This window comes from Gymnoscopelus microlampas, assembly GCF_963454915.1.
Source record: "Gymnoscopelus microlampas genome assembly, chromosome: 16".
NCBI classification, from domain to species: Eukaryota; Metazoa; Chordata; class Actinopteri; order Myctophiformes; family Myctophidae; genus Gymnoscopelus; species Gymnoscopelus microlampas.
The window spans coordinates 11,322,857-11,342,013 of record NC_139953.1 but is presented as its reverse complement, the minus strand read 5'-3'; the positions used below and the strand labels follow the sequence as shown (position 1 = coordinate 11,342,013).

Below are 19,157 nucleotides of genomic sequence, written 5' to 3'. Positions count from 1 at the left end.
CTGATGCACACACTAACCCTGCTGCTGAATTCCACACATCATCAATGGAATGTTGCTACCAAAAGAAATATGTGGGGAAGTCTCCTTGAGCTGCAATATTATATTCTGGGTTCTGTAAACGGTTAACATAATTGTGTGTCTTTGATGTAAACAACGTGAACATTAAAAAATGTTTTTTTATTGTCATTCTGTGTGTGTGTGTGTGTGTGTGTGTGTGTGTGTGTGTGTGTGTGTGTGTGTGTGCGTGTGCGTGTGCGTGTGCGAGAGGGCCATTAAAGCCCCATTGAATTGAGAGAGAGAGAGGAAGTAAAAAGAGAGTCCATGCTCTCACCATGCATTTGGAATTGCCTTATTTCTATTTTTAAAATGAATTGCAGAATTGTGGACAATAGCAGACATGTTTTCGCCCGCTATTTTAAGCTTTACACAGACGCGTGACACAACTCAATTTTGCCATGATGCAGCCAACTGTAACTCATTGTATTGTTGTATGTGTACACACACACACACACACACACACACACACACACACACACACACACACACACACACACACACACTATTATATGTGTGTGTGTGTGTGTGTGTGGGGGGGGGGGGGGGGCGGGGGGGGGGGTTCACGTTGACAATAGTGACTTGGCAGCGTGACCAATAAGACAGGCCTATAGCTCTTTAGATGAAAGTGGATTTGTGAGCCCACATAGGCGGAGGAGGAAGGCTCTATTCTACAGCTGTATGTTAATGAGGGCTCCACTACCCCCCTGCCCTCAGCACACGCCGTTCCGCTCAACAAATAACCGCACACGCACCAGTGTTGCCATGTTGGCTTATTATAAGCCACTTTGGGCAAACTTATAGCATATAGCCCAAGTGTTTTTGGGGGCTTGTTTCTAAAGTGAAGTTGCTTATTTTGGGCTTGTAATGTTGTTTAAACCAGCTAGTGGTTCTTAGACATTTTCATGTCAAGGACCACCACATTTATATGCATTTGTCTTGTCTGCAGAGTGCAGACACCCATCTGAAAATATTTTGTGCCAGGCCAGGGACCCCCGGCCCCCATACAAGATTTGTGTTCTTCTATCTTCAAGATATTTTTTTTAAATAGCAGATCTACAAGCTTGTAGATCGGCTATTTTCAAATAGGTTTAAAAGTGCTCATGTGGCCTAGTCACTTGTTTTGGGCGTGTAGCCTACAAACAATCTTAGCAGCACTCACGCCTGATTTATACTTCGCCGGACGACGGCGTCGCCAACCCATGTGTTGGTGTTGAATGGAATGGAATTCTTGTACTTCTCTAGAGTGCACGCGCGCGTGTGTGTGTGTGTGTCTGGCGGGGGGGGGGGGGGTTGGGGTTGGAATGGGTCATGGAATAAAACGTAGGGCTTTTCCTCCCTTTGGGGGGGGGGGGGGGGTTGTAAATTATAAACACGACCGTTGGAATCACAGTCGTTTTTCATTCTAGTGAGTCCTTATCGATTATAGACAATATATGGCCTATTGTTTTGGACACAGAAAGCAGGTGTAATGACACTCGTGTATGACACATTCCACAGGCCGTGTAACAATGTGGATAAGAGCAACGTGGTCTGATTGGTCCACTACCGGCTCAAACATGTGGCGTTGAAATTACAATATTGGCTTTTTACACACACACACACACACACACACACACACACACACACGATGCCTGTACACACTGAACGCAGTCGCTCCTCCCAGATGCCAGTTATTGCTAGACACCCTAAACTAGACTGAATTATAGAATCTCCAGTCTCGTGTCTAGTGGTAAAAGAAGGCACAAAAAGGCACACACACACACACACGCACACACACTCTTATCCCTTTGACGGTGACCCGCAGGAATTATTAGTATTATTGTTATTGGTCCGACTGTTTTGAACTGAAAGATAATCGTAGTTTGGCCCATTTTGGAGATGCTTTTGTCCAAAAAAGCCAGCGTTGCCAGATGTTGTGAGAGAAATAAGCAACCAGGTCTAGGAAAACAAGCCCAAAATAAGCAACTTAATTAGACCACATGAGCACTTTTGGAAGAAAGCCTAAATAAGCAACTACACTTTAGAAACAAGCCCAAAAAAACGCAACTAACCAATAATTTACAAGCAACTTTACAGAAAACTAGTCGCTTATAATAAGTGGACATGGCAACACTATTCAAAAGAGCACACTGATTACGCACAGCACGCGCCGTCGGTATCTCCAGGCCAGATTGCTGGAGGTGTGTGTGTGTGTGTGTGTGTGTGTGTGTGTGTGTGTGTGTGTGTGTGTGTGTGTGTGTGTGTGTGTGTGTGTGTGTGTGTGTGTGTGTGTGTGTGTGTGTGTGTGTGTGTGTGTGTGTGTGCGTGCGTGCGTGCGTGCGTGCGTGCGTGCGTGCGTGCGTGCGTGCGTGGGTGGGTGGGTGGGTGGGTGGGTGGGTGGGTGTGTGTGTGTGTGTGTGCGCGTGCGGTGGAGGGGTATTTTCACCGTGCAATTTCCTTTTCAATCACAAGCGGGTATACAGCTTGCACAAGCGCCACCATTGTAATGCTAAACAGGGAGGGGAAAGGGGGGGGCTCTCTTGTATTAATTATGTATGCGTAAAATGACTGTTTCATATGTCCGCAGTTAACTGTCACATCCAACACAAACTATATGAACGGATTTTTCAGGATGTTTGCTGTAAATATAGGCTTATATATTTTTTTTGTATTAACAAAAAAAAGAGTGTAGAAATATAAAATTACTGTAATGAAATTGCATTTATTTATACAATTGCGTTTATTTATACAAGTTTTGCGATGAACTTTTGTGAATTCTGACTCATGGTGAAATTATTTTGGCTTGTGTTGATATTTTGATCGTATACGAAAACAAACACTCACAAAAGATTCTTCTTTTTGAACATGTTCTTTTTTTAATTAACAGCTATGACATATTTTGCGACGGAGGGATTATTTTTATTTTTTTTAAAGATAAATCACAACCCCCTCCCAATCAGACACATAAAGCCAGGGCACGTGTAGATCTCTATACAAACTCAGCAGACCGTAAAAATAGGAGGCTAGTGGCGTGTGCCCTGTCTGTCGAGACGTGGAGGAAGAGGGCGGGGCGCGCACACTAATACAATAAAAGCCTCAGGTATACATCTGCTTTGCAATCTGCAACATCCTCCCTTCAGTTATTTATTTTATTATATTTCTTTCCATTATTTTTGATTTTTTTCTTTTCTTTCCATAATTTTTCTTTCTTTCTTTTTATTTAAAAACATTTTTTTTTTACAAGAGGGCACCCCCTCTCTCCCCCTTCTCCACTATCCATCCACACCTCCCACGCCCACTCCCAAATCCACGGGGAATCACAGTTCCATCTGATTGGTCGCAGATGAGGCAACAAGAGAGGTGGGGGTGGAAGGGGGGGGGGGGCGAGGACAATGTCATCATTTCACCCTTAAAAAGAGTGCCGCTATGTTTGGTGCTGAAAGAAGAAAGCAAAAGGAGAACAGAAGGTCAATAGACAGATAGGCACCCAAAACAAAACGAGACCCAAAAAAAATCAAAACGCATCAGATGTATCAGTGAGTGTCTTTGGAAACTGGGTTTCTCTATTTCTTAAAGCAGCATTTTAGTTTTTTGGTTCCAAAGTGCCTTTTAAAGCGCAACTATGCCGAGAGGATTTCTGGTGAAAAGAAACAAGAAGCCTAACCCGGTGTCTTACAGGGTGCGATCGGATGATGAGGAGACGGAGGCATCCCTGCCCTCCTCCTCCTCCTCCTCCATCTCATCCTTCTCAGCATCTCTGCCGTTCTTCCACCCGGCCGGAGGACGCAGCGCTCCGGCAGCGGCCGTTACGCACGGCGGAGCAGCAGCGGCTCCCGAGCGGGACGTGAAGCCGGCGCATTTCGGGGGCAACCCGGAGGCGGCGTACCAGCACCAGGCGATCTACAGCCCCACCCGGCCCGTCAGCCGATCGGAGCATCACGACCGCGAGGCGTACCTGAGCAGACGCTTCAACCTCGGCTCGCCAGTGTCCGCCGAGTCGTTCCCCACGGCGGCCGCGTTCACCGCGCTGGACCATCTGTTCGGCGCCCCCGTGGACCTGAAGATCGGCACCAGCAACAGCAGCCGCACGGGGACGATCACCGCCGCGAGGGGCAACAATGGCACCAAAAGGCCCGCGTCAGGCGACGCGGATCGCAAAGGCAAGCCGCCCTCCAAGAGAACCAAAGCCATCCGGAAACTGCACTTTGAGGACGACGTCACCACGTCTCCGGTCCTCGGGCTGAAAATCAAAGAGGCACCGGTCGATCAGAAGAAGCCCCCCAACGGAGCCCACCACCAGGCCGACAACGGCAACGTCGGTGAGTTCGTGTGCCAGCTGTGCAGGGAGGCGTACGCCGACCCGCTGGCGCTCGCCCAGCACAAGTGTTCCCGGATCGTGCGCGTCGAGTACCGGTGTCCCGAGTGCGACAAGGTGTTCAGCTGCCCGGCCAACCTCGCCTCGCACCGGCGGTGGCACAAACCCAAGCCACCGCAGCAGCAGCAGAATGTGGAAACAACGGATCATAATAACAATAAAGGGACTGTTCATGTTAAGGACGACGGGAAGGAGGACAGGGACACACCCAGCCCCGGGCCATCATCATCTGACTCCGGGTCCGAGGATCAGGGACTCTATGACTGCAGCCACTGCGGGAAAAGGTTTAAGCGACACGCGTACTTAAGAAAGCACGTCTCCTCGCAGCACAAAGCCGCCTGCGATCCGGACCCCCCCCACCACCACCACCACCAGGACCCCCGAGCCGGCGACCAGGGGACGAAGCCGCTTCATGGCTGCGACCCGGCCGCCGACAACAACAACAACAACGCCGGTACGCCGTTAAACCTGAGCTCCTCTTCCTCCTCCGGATCGCCGCCCTCCTGCCGCCACCCGTGTCCCGTGTGCGGAGAGAACTTCTCCAACCGCGCGGGCCAGGAGAGGCACGTCCGTCTCCTGCACTCCTCCTCTTCCTCCTCTTCTTCGCAAGGCCAGGCGGCGTTCCCGTGCAAGTACTGCCCGGCGGTGTTCCACAGCTCGCCGGGACTCACCAGGCACATCAACAAGTGTCACCCGTCCGAGAACAGACAGGTGATCCTGCTGCAGATGCCGGCGCTGCTGCGCCCTGCCTGCTGAGCGGAGAGCGCGGCCAGTGTTGCCAGTTTTTGAGAGAGAAACAAGCACCCCAGGTCTATGAAAGCAAGCCCCCCAAAAAAGCCCGTGCCTTTTACCTGGAAACCTGTGCGTCCTGTGCGTAAAGGCCAGTGGTGGAAAAAGTACTCACATTTTTGACTTAAGTAAAAGTACCAATACTGCAATACTGTGATTTAGAAGTAGCCTAGTCTACTCTGTTAAAGGTAAAAGTCTGGAATTCAAAATGTACTTGAGTAAAAGGACAAAAGTATTGGTATCAATATGTAGGCTAGTAAGGCTACTGAAAGTACCAAAAGTAGGAAGTACTCATTGTGCAGAATGTCCCATTTCACAAGTTTTCAAATGTATAAAAAACCTTTTGAAAATAGCAGATGTACAAGCTCACAATGTGTCACATTGTGAGCTTGTAGATCTGCTATTTTTTTTCAATTCTTCAGCTATTTTTTTAAATGGCTGAAATCTATGTAGGGCTGAAGTGGTTGATGTATGTTTTTTAATAATAATCCAAATCTACAAAGTTAACTAGTAACTAAAGTTTTCAAATAATAGTGGCGTAAAACGTACAATATTTGCCTCTGAGATGTAGTGGAGTAGAAGTAAAAGTACTGAAAATTGGAAATACTCCAGTAAAGTAAAAAAAAAAAAAAAAAAAAAGAACTCAAAATTGTACTTGAGTACATGTAGGCTTAGTTACTTTCCACCACTGGCATGAAGGCACGTTCACTGGAAAGGTCGCGTCCCCCTCTTTTATGGAGCAAAAGAGGGATGGGAAATGTGTCCATTTAACCCTGAGAGTGTGTGTAGGGGAGGCGGGGTATGTTGTTCCGTGTGGTCAGTAGTTATTCTCCATTTAATAAATGGAGAATAACTACTGACCACAGCCGCCCTCCCCCTACACAGGGTTACACAAGGGGTTCCAGAGTTTAAATAATCTACATTCGGGATTTGACTCTGTTAGAAGAACTTTGCAAGTCATCATAAACATAACTGGTAGTTTTCAAAGGGGAATGAAGCGTTTTAGACTGTTGGTTTATTTTTGTATAGCCTCTGCACAAGTGCTATTAGCTTCTAGACCTAAGAAAAAGCCACATCCTAGCCCAGTGGTTCTCAACCTGTGGGACGGCACCCCCTAGGGGGATCCCCACATGATTTTGGGGGGGTCCCCATGATGACAGTTAAGTGACATGTTAAGGACTTTACCTAATAATACCTAAAAGAAAGGAAATGACATGAAAAAAGACCATTACTGCATCAAAAGTAATCAACAAACGATTCTATAGAAACTGGTCAAACATTGGCCAAATTGTCAAATAATATAAGAAAGAGGCAAACAATTGTGAAAATAGCCGATTACAAGCTCACAACGCCTCGCAACGTGAGGCGTTGTGAGCTTGTAGCTGTTTTCACAATATTTATCTGTGGAACCAAGTCAAACTATATAATGCCTCAACTCCTACAATTCCAAGTGCTTGTCAGGGTGGGGGGTCCCCAGTTCAAATATGATTATTTTGCCGGGTCGCAGCCTGAAAAGGTTGAGAACCACTGTCCTAGCCTACTTAGCTGTACTGTTTGTCAAGATATTTGCCTTTAATTCACAGGCTGGAAATGTTATCTTATCACTTTGATTAGCTTTAAGATAGCTTGTGAATCTGTGACCATTATACATTTAGCTTTGCCTATATAGCAATTTAAAGTTAAGACTAGAGTAGCCAGTAATGCCTTTGGACTAGAACCACTGTATACTGCTGTAAAACTGCCTTAAAAGGATAAGTTAAACTATACGGTTTGTTTTTTGATGACTTATTAGCCTATTTAACTTGCTGGATATTATATTATAATTTTTTTAACGAAACCTACTACTGTATTACCACTATATATCGAAACCCTTATGACCATTTTCTATTTATTTATTTATTAATTAAATTATTTGTGTAAATTATTTACTCAGTGTGATCGACTCTGTGATTCATTACTGTATTTTTCATGATGTAGCCAAAATGTTTCATCATTGTTAACTTATTATAACATAGAAGGAAGATTGCTCCTGAGAATGGTGTGTGTAAGTGACATAGCAATCAATGAAGTGGAATTTTGATTTTATTTAAACGCAATCATCCATTTTTTAAATATTTCTTTGTAACTCTTAGCTCTTATGGCTTTGGATTTCTTTGCAGTCATTTTGCTAAATGTCCAAACAATAAAAACCAAAACTTGAAAACAAAGACTGTATTGTTCCTTTGACTTTTAGTGATCTTGGCTATTGAGATATTTACACAAACACCCTATGTGAGCTTGTGGATCTGCTATTTTCGGTGAAGAGATTTGGTGTACAGGGACCAAGTACAGAGCCAACTCAGGTAAAGTTAAAGCAGAACTATGTAACTTTGTTTAATGAATACATTTTAATTGTGTCCAATCTGTATGGTAGAGTATGTTAATACAATATAACTTATACAATTGGGGAGGTTATATTTAGTCTCCCTGCTCTTCTATTGAGACATTGAGATCGTGTCAAAGGTCATGTCTCACCTAGACACAGGATCTGACAAGAATTCTGACCTGAAGGTCAATATTCAATTTATCCCCTGAGCAAGCAGACCGGCTCTAATAGCTCAATGGTAAAAATGTCAGCAAACCGTGTTCAAATCCAGAGTAGAAGAAGAAAGTTCCAGGGGGGTTCCAGGGGGTCCCCAGCAAAATAGGCTAGCAGGCTAGTTAATATATTAACCACTTTATCCATTTATACGTTGCCAAAGTGCTGCAATTTGAGCTTGTACATCTGCTATTTTTGAAAAATTAAACAATTGTGAACAATTTAGATTTTTTTAACACAAATCTTTTCTTTTGGGGGTCCTTATACTTTTGAATTTGTATACTGAAACGTAACAGTTTTGGACATACCGGTATGACGTTTCCACCCGACAGAGACGATATTCTGGGGGGTCTGGGCGATATTTCTTGTCACATTCCTAAGACAACAATTTGATGAGCAGCGGTTCCGGTAGGGGATACAAAGGAGACTCTTTGTGTATCCTACTGGTCCGCTGGTCATCAAATTATTGGCTTAGGAATGCGACAAAAACAAATGGGGTGACTAATCCATGGGGTGACTAATCGATAGGAAAAAAAGTCATTTTGGGAGTGAACTATCCCCTTAAATATGAGACCGTTCAAACCTGTCCCTCTATTTGCGGGGTCAGTCACTTATTTTGTCTGTTATTTTGCGGCGAAGCAGTTGATCCTTCAGCTTCTTAGAATGACGTTTAGTTTGTACTGTAGCCTCACCGTCATAAACTCACCCTATCCATCATGTTGCTATTGTTGTTCAGCTGCGGTCACTATAAACGGAAGTGGAGAGAAAGCCGTGCTTAGCAGCGTTAAAAGCTGAGGTCAGGGGGGGTCACTGGTAGGTGACACCCACAGGTCACCCAGAGGTCCCCGGAGACAAAGACACCTCATTGCATGTGAAAGACATTCCACCAGTCCCCGGGCTTCCTCTGAGTCTATTCGCTACCACCCCTCAGGTTGATCTCCCTTTCTGTCCCTCTCATTCCGCACGCACGCACGCACGCACGCACGCACGCACGCACGCACGCACGCACGCACGCACGCACGCACGCACGCACGCACGCACGCACGCACGCACGCACGCACGCACACACACACACACACACACACACACACTGGCTTTCACCCCACTCACACACTTTCACCGTCACACTCCCAGGTCATCAGTCTCTTGTCTCCCAATCGCCTCACTCCTCACTCCCTTTGTGTGTGCGTGCATGCGTGTGCGTGTGCGTGTGCGTGTGCGTGTGCGTGTGCGTGTGCGTGTGCGTGTGCGTGTGCGTGTGCGTGTGCGTGTGTGTGCGTCCATGTGTGTGACAGGTGTAGGCCAGCTGGGCAGTAGAGCCCGAGATAAGAGCCCAGATAAAGCCATTCACACTAAACACTGCTGCTGCCGCTGTTGCAGCCACGAGAGAGAGAGAGAGAGAGAGAGAGAGAGAGAGAGAGAGAGAGAGAGGGGGGAGGGGGTCATTGTCACTGTAAACAGGCATCATCAAAAGACACACAACAATGTGGGTGGGGGTTAATGAGTTACATTGATGCCTGCATGTGCCTCTGAAAGGAGAGTCTTGACACATGTTGAATTACATGGAAATGTCTTCAGTAAATCCAGGGCTTCGGTAAATGAAGCTCACTGTAAATTATAAAAAAAAAACAATGTTTTTCATTTTTTTGTGCAAGGTGTCAGAATGGAGAGTGGCATTGCAAGTCAACAAGCGGAGGAAAAGCAGAGGCAGGCGGACGCATGCAAGCAAAGACTCAACTCAGTTCTTAGCGGGCATTAGTCTACTCCCTTTCTGTTTTACCCCCGCCCCCCCAAGGAAACTTCAGAAAGTCAAGTGTGACAGTCCACAAAATAAAACTAAAGCTAACTAATTCATTCATCACTTTTGCCCATATCGTTGTGGTGTGGACTCTGCCATTCACTTGAGTTGAGAACAAGTTTTACAACTATATCGTTATGGTTATATAATAGTATTAGTGCTTGGTGTGGGTGGTCCTTCACTCTCTAACCATGTTGTACGATAGAGAGATAGAATTCTTTATTATAGTGTCCTGCCTGCACCACAATACACTCACAAAATGATCATACACCAAGATGTCCACAAATATTAAACATTGTCCAGGCTGTAAGTGGTAGGGATACATCGTTCTCCAGCTCAACTGCCTTCTCTATGTCCCTGTGTCCAAATACATGTGATGCAGCTACAGTAAATCTGCTCTCGTAGGCTACTCTTGAATACTTACGTATTTAATACTGAAGTGTTAAACTGTACTTTCTGTGCTTTATTTGCAAACTGTTAATAAAGTATTCAATCAATCAATCAATCAAGTATTTATTTTAAAGCATGTACTTTTGTATTTTATAAGCAAGTATTCCAGTACTTTAAGTCAAGTACAAATTTGACAGAGCAACTTTCACCTGTGGGCCTACTTGAGTAATTTGACCAGGCGTATCTCGATACTTTGACTCGAGTACTGGGGGTTGAGTATACTTTGTCCACCACTGGCTGTGACAGCCATCTGATCCCTTCATTAACCGGGCTCAGGATAAGCTCTAATCACTTTGTTGACGTGAAGCGCTGTCCAAGTGCAAACTTCTCTAATTAATTCTTCCCAGTTACTCAGAGTTATTGTGATCTTAATCCTCCTGACAGCTCTGTTGCACTGCTTTCATTTTGTTCATCGAGAGAATAGAGAGTTTACAATATAATATCCCACAGGGAAAGATGGAAGAGAGAGAGGGGGGGGGAGTATTATGATTATGATGAACCTTACGCATGCCACTCTGTAGTTTCTAAAATTATAATAATACAAAATTGTAATTATTTTAATTCATTGTGTGTGTGTGTGTGTGTGTGTGTGTGTGTGTGTGTGTGTGTGTGTGTGTGTGTGTGTGTGTGTGTGTGTGTGTGTGTGTGTGTGTGTGTGTGTGTGTGTGTGTGTGTGTGTGAAGCTGATTCCATGGCGGTGCACACATGCACAAAGGGGCCAGGGACATCCTTCACACATGGCCACTGTACACACACACACACACACACACACACACACACACACGCACGCACGCACGCACGCACGCACGCACGCACGCACGCACGCACGCACGCACGCACGCACGCACGCACACACGCACACACGCACACACGCACACTGTCCATAATGCTTGTAAATCTATTCACTTGTCTAGGTAATGGCAAGCTGTTGTGAATGAATCTGTAACGAGGAGAGTAAAACCTCTCTGAGAATTAGAAAGCTTGTGTTTACATATTTACATAGTGACATACATTGACCCCCTACATAGCTATGCTGTTCAGCATGAGCACGTGTCACATTGCGTCCCGTTGGGAGCTTGTAGATCTGCTATTTGTTTTTGTTATCATTGGTTCTCCCATTTTGACAACCGATGTTTTAAATAATCGTTCATTAATCGTTCAATCGAAGCAAAAGGTTTTGCAATAATCGTGATTATTGATTTGAAGTCACATCGCCTATAGCCCCGCCTTCAATTTGATTCTGGACAGCTGACAGGTCGCAGTTCCGTTAAAGGTCAACGGAGGTCAGAGTGGAGGCTCTCCGTGGCGTAACAGGAAGCAGGGGGCTGTCATTATGCTAATGAACCTGGCTCCCCTAAAGCCCCTTCCTCTCTGCAGCCTGCCACTCTGGCTGGCCCCGCCGGTGGGCATAGACACACACACACGCCAGTACACACCATGCATCCATGCATGCATGCAGACACACATGCACGCACTCACTCACGCACTCACTCACGCACGCACAAGAACACACACACACACACACACACACACACACGCACACACACACACACACACACACACACACACACACACACACACACACACACACACACACACACACACACACACACACACACACACACACACTTAACAAGCAATGACAATAAGGCCTATGCGCATGAAGCACTGATGACTATTTTTAGCCGCTGATCTCTGATCTGTAACAGAGTGCACTTTGACAGGAACAGGACCAAGACAGACAAGACTGAAAGGCAAGGACACAGACTGACTGACTGACAGACAGACAGACAGACAGACGGACAGACGGACAGACGGACAGACAGGCAGACGTACAGGTAGAGAAGGGGCGAGCCAGGCAGAGACACAGTTAGGGGTATACAGTACCAGCTGGGCGGCTCAAACCACGGTGTGACCCACCGTAACTACCGTAGACCCGGGTCAGCCAGGAGTCACAAACCACAGGACGTCATCTGGCTTCATATTGTGTGATTGGAACTTCAAATCACCACACTATTAATGTACAATAGAGTCAACAAGGGTAGAATCAAATGTATATATAATTTATATATTTTTCTCTTTTTTTAATACTAGTATAATTGCTATGGAACTATAATCAGAATCACATAACACAACATATCATTCCATAACATAACATAACATTACATTACACAACAACCCAACCTACACGCAGAGAATAAAGCTTCGCTTTGGCACATCGTTGGTGCTTTGCTCAACACTACAGCACGAGCCACATGCTCTTGAACATCAACCCACACAACCTCATTGTATTCTTTATCGACATATAGTCCCCCCCCCCCCCCCCCCCATGCCAAGCCCCCCGAAAACAGATATTTGGCCAGAGCACAACAGGGTTACAAATATAGATGCTATAGCCTGTCAGAACGGGACAATGAGACAGGGCAGTAATTGAAACATTATGGCACCCCAGTGTTCAAGCTCTTCAGTGATGGGGATGGGGGGGGGGGTTGGTGCAGACCTCAATCAATATAGGTCAGAGGTCAAGGGGTCATGTGGAATCCTCCCCGTAATCTGACAGAGGTTTCAAACGGTCAAGGAGGGGGGGGGGGGGGCAGGGGCAGCAGGTGAGGCCTTTTAACTGAGGCCGATTCTACAAATGCCTTATAAACCAGTAGTGCGCACACTTTCAAGATTTTTCCAAAAATGTTCAAAAATAGCAGATGTACAAGCTTGCAGCGCGGCACGAGGTGACGTGCTGCAAGCTTGTATGTCTGCTATTTTTGAATATCCAGTGCAAAAATCTAAAAATGACACAGACACTTTCCTGGTGTTAATGGGTTAAAGGCTGCAGGTGGCTGGGTGGCCCATATGAAGGGCAAAGCTTTTTTTTTAAAAATCCTCATATCATCCCAGGTAAAAAAATAGCATACTAAAAGTATATTTTTGATGAATGTGTTAAAGTATATTTTTAGTACGGATGTACTATTTTGGCCGACTTAAATTGAACTTAAGTGTACTCAAGTACAATTAAATTACTACTTAATGTATGCTTGAGTATACTAAAAGTGCAATAAGTGTGCTAAATTCGTACAACTTTTTACAAACTTTAAGTATACTTAGTACAGTAGTGAAAAGTATACCCACGAGCAATCAAAATGCACTTTTAGTGCAATTATATTATACTATTAGTGTGTTGTAAATCTACTTTAAATGGGATTACAGTACATTATCAGTAGTGTAAAAGTGTATTATTAAAACACTTTTAACATATTAATAATACTTTTCAAATGTACTTTTTACGTGTCCCATTTAGTTTATTTAAAATGTATTAAAGTATATTTTTGATTATGTCATAATCACATGACTGCAAATTTGAAAGGCAGACCAATGGCTCTGCTGAAAGGGAACCCTGTGACTCTGACCAATCACAGGGAAGCCAGTGCAGCATGCAGTCTCAGGATTGCAGGACTTCTAGTGTATTTAAATTATTCTACACTTTAATAAAGCATATTAATAGTATATTAAAAAGGATTTGCAATAATCATACTTTAGTATTATAAGTTATTTTTAACAGAGTATTAATAATTAATAATTTTTAAAAGTGCACTAAAATACAACTTAAAATTATTATAGTGCATTTTGTATTATTATAATTAAATAAACATATAATGAAGTTAAATTAAAGTATACTTTAATGAAGCATAGAAATAGTGTATTATAACATTCTTAAACTACACTTAATTCCTACTATAAGTATTAGTAGTTAGTATACTTTTTTAAAGTACACTGGCATATCATTTTAATATACTTACATTAAAGTACAGTTATTTTAAGTATATTTAAATACATTTCTAATTGAGTGCAATTAAAGTACACTAAAATAAAGTATGCTAACAGTGTATTACAAATGTCTAAAAAATAAATGTACTTATATTAAGTACACTAAAAGTACACTTATAAGCATTAGTAGTTTATTGTACTTTTTCAAAGTACACTGGCATACAACTTTCAATGTTCTTACATTCAAGTACACTTATTTTAAGTATATTAAATACATTTCTAATTCGCTTGGTTTTCCTCACAAAAGCCAATAGTGTATATTATGGTGCTTGTTGTAGTTTTACGAACAAAGGCAAAGAGTGTCCCCTGATAGGTGAAGGAACTGGAAAAACCTATGTGACGCGAAAGGCTATTTGAAATGTCTGAGAAAAAAGCGGTCAACATCGACGTTATTATAGTTTAGCATTTTCCATTCATTTTGATATTAATTTTGTTTGGACTTTTTGAAAAGGCTTAGTTTTAATTTAGTTCCAATTATTTTATTTAAATTTTTATTGTAGGCCTAATATGGATTAGTCAGAAAAAACACTTTCTTGATGATATTAGTCAGTTTTAGTTACTTTTGTAGACACACAAAACAGTTTAAGGTTGTTTTGTAAAGCCTCATTTATAGTTTTTATTTCAGTTAACTAAAATGTTTTTCCAAGTCTAGTTTTTGTTATTTCATTATTGTTTCAGTTAACTATGATAACGCTGCTTAACGTGTCTGTAGTAGGAGCAGATGCCCTTGAGTTCAAGGAAGGAGACATTTGGCTGATGGAGGAGGACAGTGAGTGCAGAGACTCTCGTAATGCTGGTGTAATTAACCCACATCAATGGTATTGACCTTGCAGTAAGATGCTTGAAGGGGTCACGGTCACGCAGGCAGGCGCTCCCCTCAGAGAGATGATTGCACTGTAACTAAAAAGCTTAAGCTGTTCATAGGGGGCCAGAAACAATGCCCAGAGGCACACACACACACACCACCACCAACAACAGCATGCAAAACCAATATTCAACGTAGACATAGGTCCACCTCTCACACAGCTTGACACTTTAATCTGCTGTGGCCAAAACCTTTCATGGAAACTGTAGCAGGGTTTACCATTCAAAGACAGCACCGCGCTATTTTCAATCTATTAGTATTATTATACATATTTTTGGAATTTTTTCAAAGACATTCTTTTCCTTTATTGATAAACAGTATAGAGACAGGAAATAGGGAGAGAGAGACGGGGGAATGACACACAGCAAAGTTCGCCGGGATCGGGACTCGAACTCGCAACCCGCTGTCAGACTGCAATGAGCCAGCCGTCCGGGCCTTTTTTCTTTTTTTTTAAAAACCAATTGAAATCCAGCATGCCCATTCTGAGGGGAACATTTGTCAATAATAGCTGATCTACAAGCTCTATAAGCTCACAAAGCGCTGTGACGTGTTGTGAGCTCGTAGATCGGCTAATTTGCATACACTCTAGTACAGTATTAATATAGTAAATTAACAGATAAATATTGTGAAAATAGAAGACCTACAAGCTCAAAACGCCTCACGTTGCAGCAATTAACTAAGTTAACTTTTGATGCAGCAATGGTCTTTTTTTTTCTTCTTTTTTTTTGTGGTATTAAAAAGATCTTAAAAGTCCTTAAATTGTCACTACACTGTCACCTGGGGACCCCCCTGAGGGTCCTGACTCACAGGTTGAGAACCACTGCTCTAGTACTGTATGCAGGGGTATTCATTTACAGGGAAATAAATATGAAAAGGTTGTAATACGGAGATACACGGTTTGTGCCCGACAGCAACAACACGGTCTAACAGTGATGTTGAATGTGTGTCGCCGTGCTCCAGACAGCCCAGTGCTGGGAGAGTGGCTGAAATCCAATTTCAACGCCATTAACCAAATAAGTGAGCAGATTAAATTTTCATCCGCGTTTGAGCATTAAGTAAATTAAGACGGGATTGTAACCGAGACAAAGCTTGATTACTTACAAATGTGATTGTCAACTCCAAAACGCTGCTGCTCAGTGATGCTGTTATTCAGCCCATAATACAATTAGACTGAGAGGGCCTGCATCCTAATGCTTGAAAATTCATGATTATGCACAGGCTGTAGAATAGAGAAGCTGGGTGAAAGTATTATTATTTAAAAAATGTGAAACCTTTGCCACCGTATGATCAGCATACGGCATTATCACTTCACATACTATGACCCCGTGACCCTGTTCCGGTTAAGTGGAGGAAGATTCTGAAGTTCTGAAGTAATATTAAGTTCACATGATTTAAACATGCTTGAACATTTGACATTTAAGGCCTAATATCTCTAAATGTTTATCTTCACATACAATAGGCTATATCAGAAGTTCTCAAAGTGGGGTCTGGGGACCCCACATTTACTTAGGTTCAGGGGGTCCCCAGCTAAATTAGTTTCAGTTTAGTAATCAGTTTAACCACTTTAACCCTATAAACGCTATTTGACTGCCAGAGCTTGTACATCGGCTATTTTCACTATTTTTTCTTTTTTTTATATAATAACAAAAAAAGTTTTTTGACACACAAGGTTTCCACCCGACTGCAAAGATATTTATGTCTTACTATTTTAGTTTAGTTTAGTTTTATTTTTCTGATTACTTTGCTAATTTGTTTTACTTATTGTGAAATGAGGTGAGATTAAATGTATAACCCCCATGGGGTTTTTCAATCTCACCTGCACACTCTGGTTTTATTATGTTGTTGTTGCCTATATTGTTTTGTAGCTATTGTGCAAATAAACAAAAACAAACAAAAAGCCCTGAGTGACAGATACAGCATGCTACTATAAAGAGTAGAGCACAATCAGACAATTGGAAACACCTGCTGATCAATTAACCGTGCAGAATTAATGGAGTGATAGTTCACAAAAAAACGAAACAGCTTACATTTTGGGGGGAAGAAAACAAGCATCTGCTTCCTCACTCCCTTCATATGCCACTGTTTTTTTGGACACACCGACTTATTTGTGTATCCCAGTGGTCAAATTAGCCTTCGTGATTTTACAATTACCTCAAGAACAGATGTACAATTAGTGTAATATCACTTATATGCCGATATCTCATTTGGCTGACCAGTTGAATCACTTTGAATCACATTTTTCAGTGTTTTTTTCTTTCGTAGTTACTGCACTTTAGCTTCGCAGGGCAGTATAGCCTAGTAGGATATTCAGTTATAACCACTTTCAACCTGGTGACCCTATTTTGGGTCATGGTGTTGTGAGCTCGTAGATCGTCCATGTTCGCCACGCGACATCATCATACAACAAAGCATTAAACAGGGCCTCTCGATAAAGCTTGGAATCTCTGTTGCAATCCCCTGTCTTGACATAGCTGATCCACCCTTACCTCTTGTCAGGGCATGCCCAGACCCAAGTGTCTCGTTAGCATCTCCGTTTGGCCCCTTGAGAGCCAAACAGTCCTGGTGCTACAATGCCACGCTCACAGGAAAGGAAGAAGGAAGTGAAGAGAGCTGATAGTGAATCAACCCTCCCTCCCTCCTTGCCATACTAACAAACGATATAGCAACCCACAATGTAGAAATAGTCTGTTACAAGTAAAAGTACTGTATTCAAAATATTGGCATCAAAATATACTTAAAGTACCAAAAGGAAAATTCATTATGCGGAATGTCCCATTTCACAAGTTTTCAAATGTATAAAATGTACACAAATCTTTTGAAAATAGCAGATCTACAAGCTCACAACGTGTCACATTGTGACATTGTGAGCTTGTAGACAGGCTATTTTCAAATAGCCAAGGTATAGGGCTGAAGTCGTTAATGTATGTTTTGTGATAATGATCAAAATCTACAAAGTAACTAAAATAATTGTAGTGGAGTAAAGGCACAACATTTGCCTCTGAGATGTAGTGGAGTAGAAGTAAAAGCATTGAGAATTGGAAATACTCCAGTAAAATCTAAATACCAATAATTGTGCTTAAGTATAGTACTTGAGTGAATGTAATTAGTTACTTTTACTTTTCTCCCACCGATGGTGACTCAGCCCTCCCTCCCTCCTTATACCGTACTAACAAACCATATAATAACACCTCCACGCTTCTGAGAAAAGCCCTGCCCTGAGACCATTAGATACCGTAGGATCCGGGCCCTCCTGTGTGTGTAAGCATGTCCCCAAGGTTTCATCGCAGCGCAACAACTGCCACCACCACAAGTTCTTCCAAAGGTGTGTCGGCTCTAAGCAGGAAATCTAATGAAGGCAGAGAGGACCTTTAATTGAGCCTTGGGGACATTCTCTTAGTCTACATCAGCATTCTCTCTCTCTCTTTCTCTCTCTCTCTCTCTCTCTCTCTCTCTCTCTCTATGCCTGTGTTGTACGATGTACCTGGCTGTATGCTGAATAGAGACTACTGGGTTAGATAGAGTCAAACATGTTTTGTATTCTCAGTTCTCAAAAGCAAGATTATGTGCCATGCTCTTCTTCTTAATGTTATGTTATTTTAATTGTTCTTTTTTTTCGATATCTGTTTGTTGTTTGTTAAAAAAAAAGAAAAAACATTTAAGGAAGTAGGCAAGACAAATAATCCTATGCTGAAGATGGAAAGTTTTCATTTCATGTATGCCTAAAACAAGCTTGATATATGCAATCATGCAGATGTGAACTGATTTTGTACCTAACTTTGTACCTAATAATATTAATGAAAAAAACATGTATGAGGTTGTGTTCAATCAATTGTTCAACTAAAGACCTTTCTGTTTACTGCTGCCTTTTATTATTTTCTCTTCTGCACTGTAACTGTATCTATACATTTTTACTTATTTTGTTTTATGTGTCCTAATGTCATTTTACAATTGTATTATTGTGTTTCCATTGCTTGATGTTGTGCGTGAAGCACATTTCATTTCCTTGTTGTTGAAATGTGCTATACAAATAAAATGAACTTGCCTTGCCTATTAGTTGAGTGTTCATGAAGTCTGACCCATGCACTTCAGCACTGTAGGCTGTACTTCATTGTGTGAAGAATACCGTCTACAAGCTCACAACGCGTTGCACCACTATGCAATGTGAGTGGGATGTAATAATAATACTAAGACATCAATAAATACATTGTGTGTCCAAAATAGGGACACCATTAATGTGGTTAACTGTTGGATAACATCGCTCATTAATTATTGACTTATATTTCCCCTATTCATTCTCCTGGCACATCTTGCCTCTATGATACCTCAATGTTGCCTCATGTTCATAATATTCAAGGATTTACTTCCACAGCCTACTGGCAGCATGCTCAAAACATTTGGCACTGATTGGTCTTGTGCATGGGTCTTCAACAGGGGGTCCGGGACA

At 42.6% G+C, this 19,157-nt stretch overlaps 1 protein-coding gene across 1 annotated transcript; it reads left to right on the top strand.

Moving 5' to 3' along the window:
- Nucleotides 1–3,652: 3,652 nt before the first annotated feature.
- On the top strand, nucleotides 3,653–5,167 carry LOC311063879 (insulinoma-associated protein 1a-like; the record flags this gene model as incomplete). Its single annotated transcript, XM_084083500.1, has 1 exon — nucleotides 3,653–5,167. The coding sequence occupies exon 1, from the start codon at nucleotides 3,659–3,661 to the stop codon at nucleotides 5,165–5,167; it is 1,509 nt and encodes a 502-aa protein (XP_083939626.1). The 5' UTR covers nucleotides 3,653–3,658.
- Nucleotides 5,168–19,157: the final 13,990 nt, after the last annotated feature.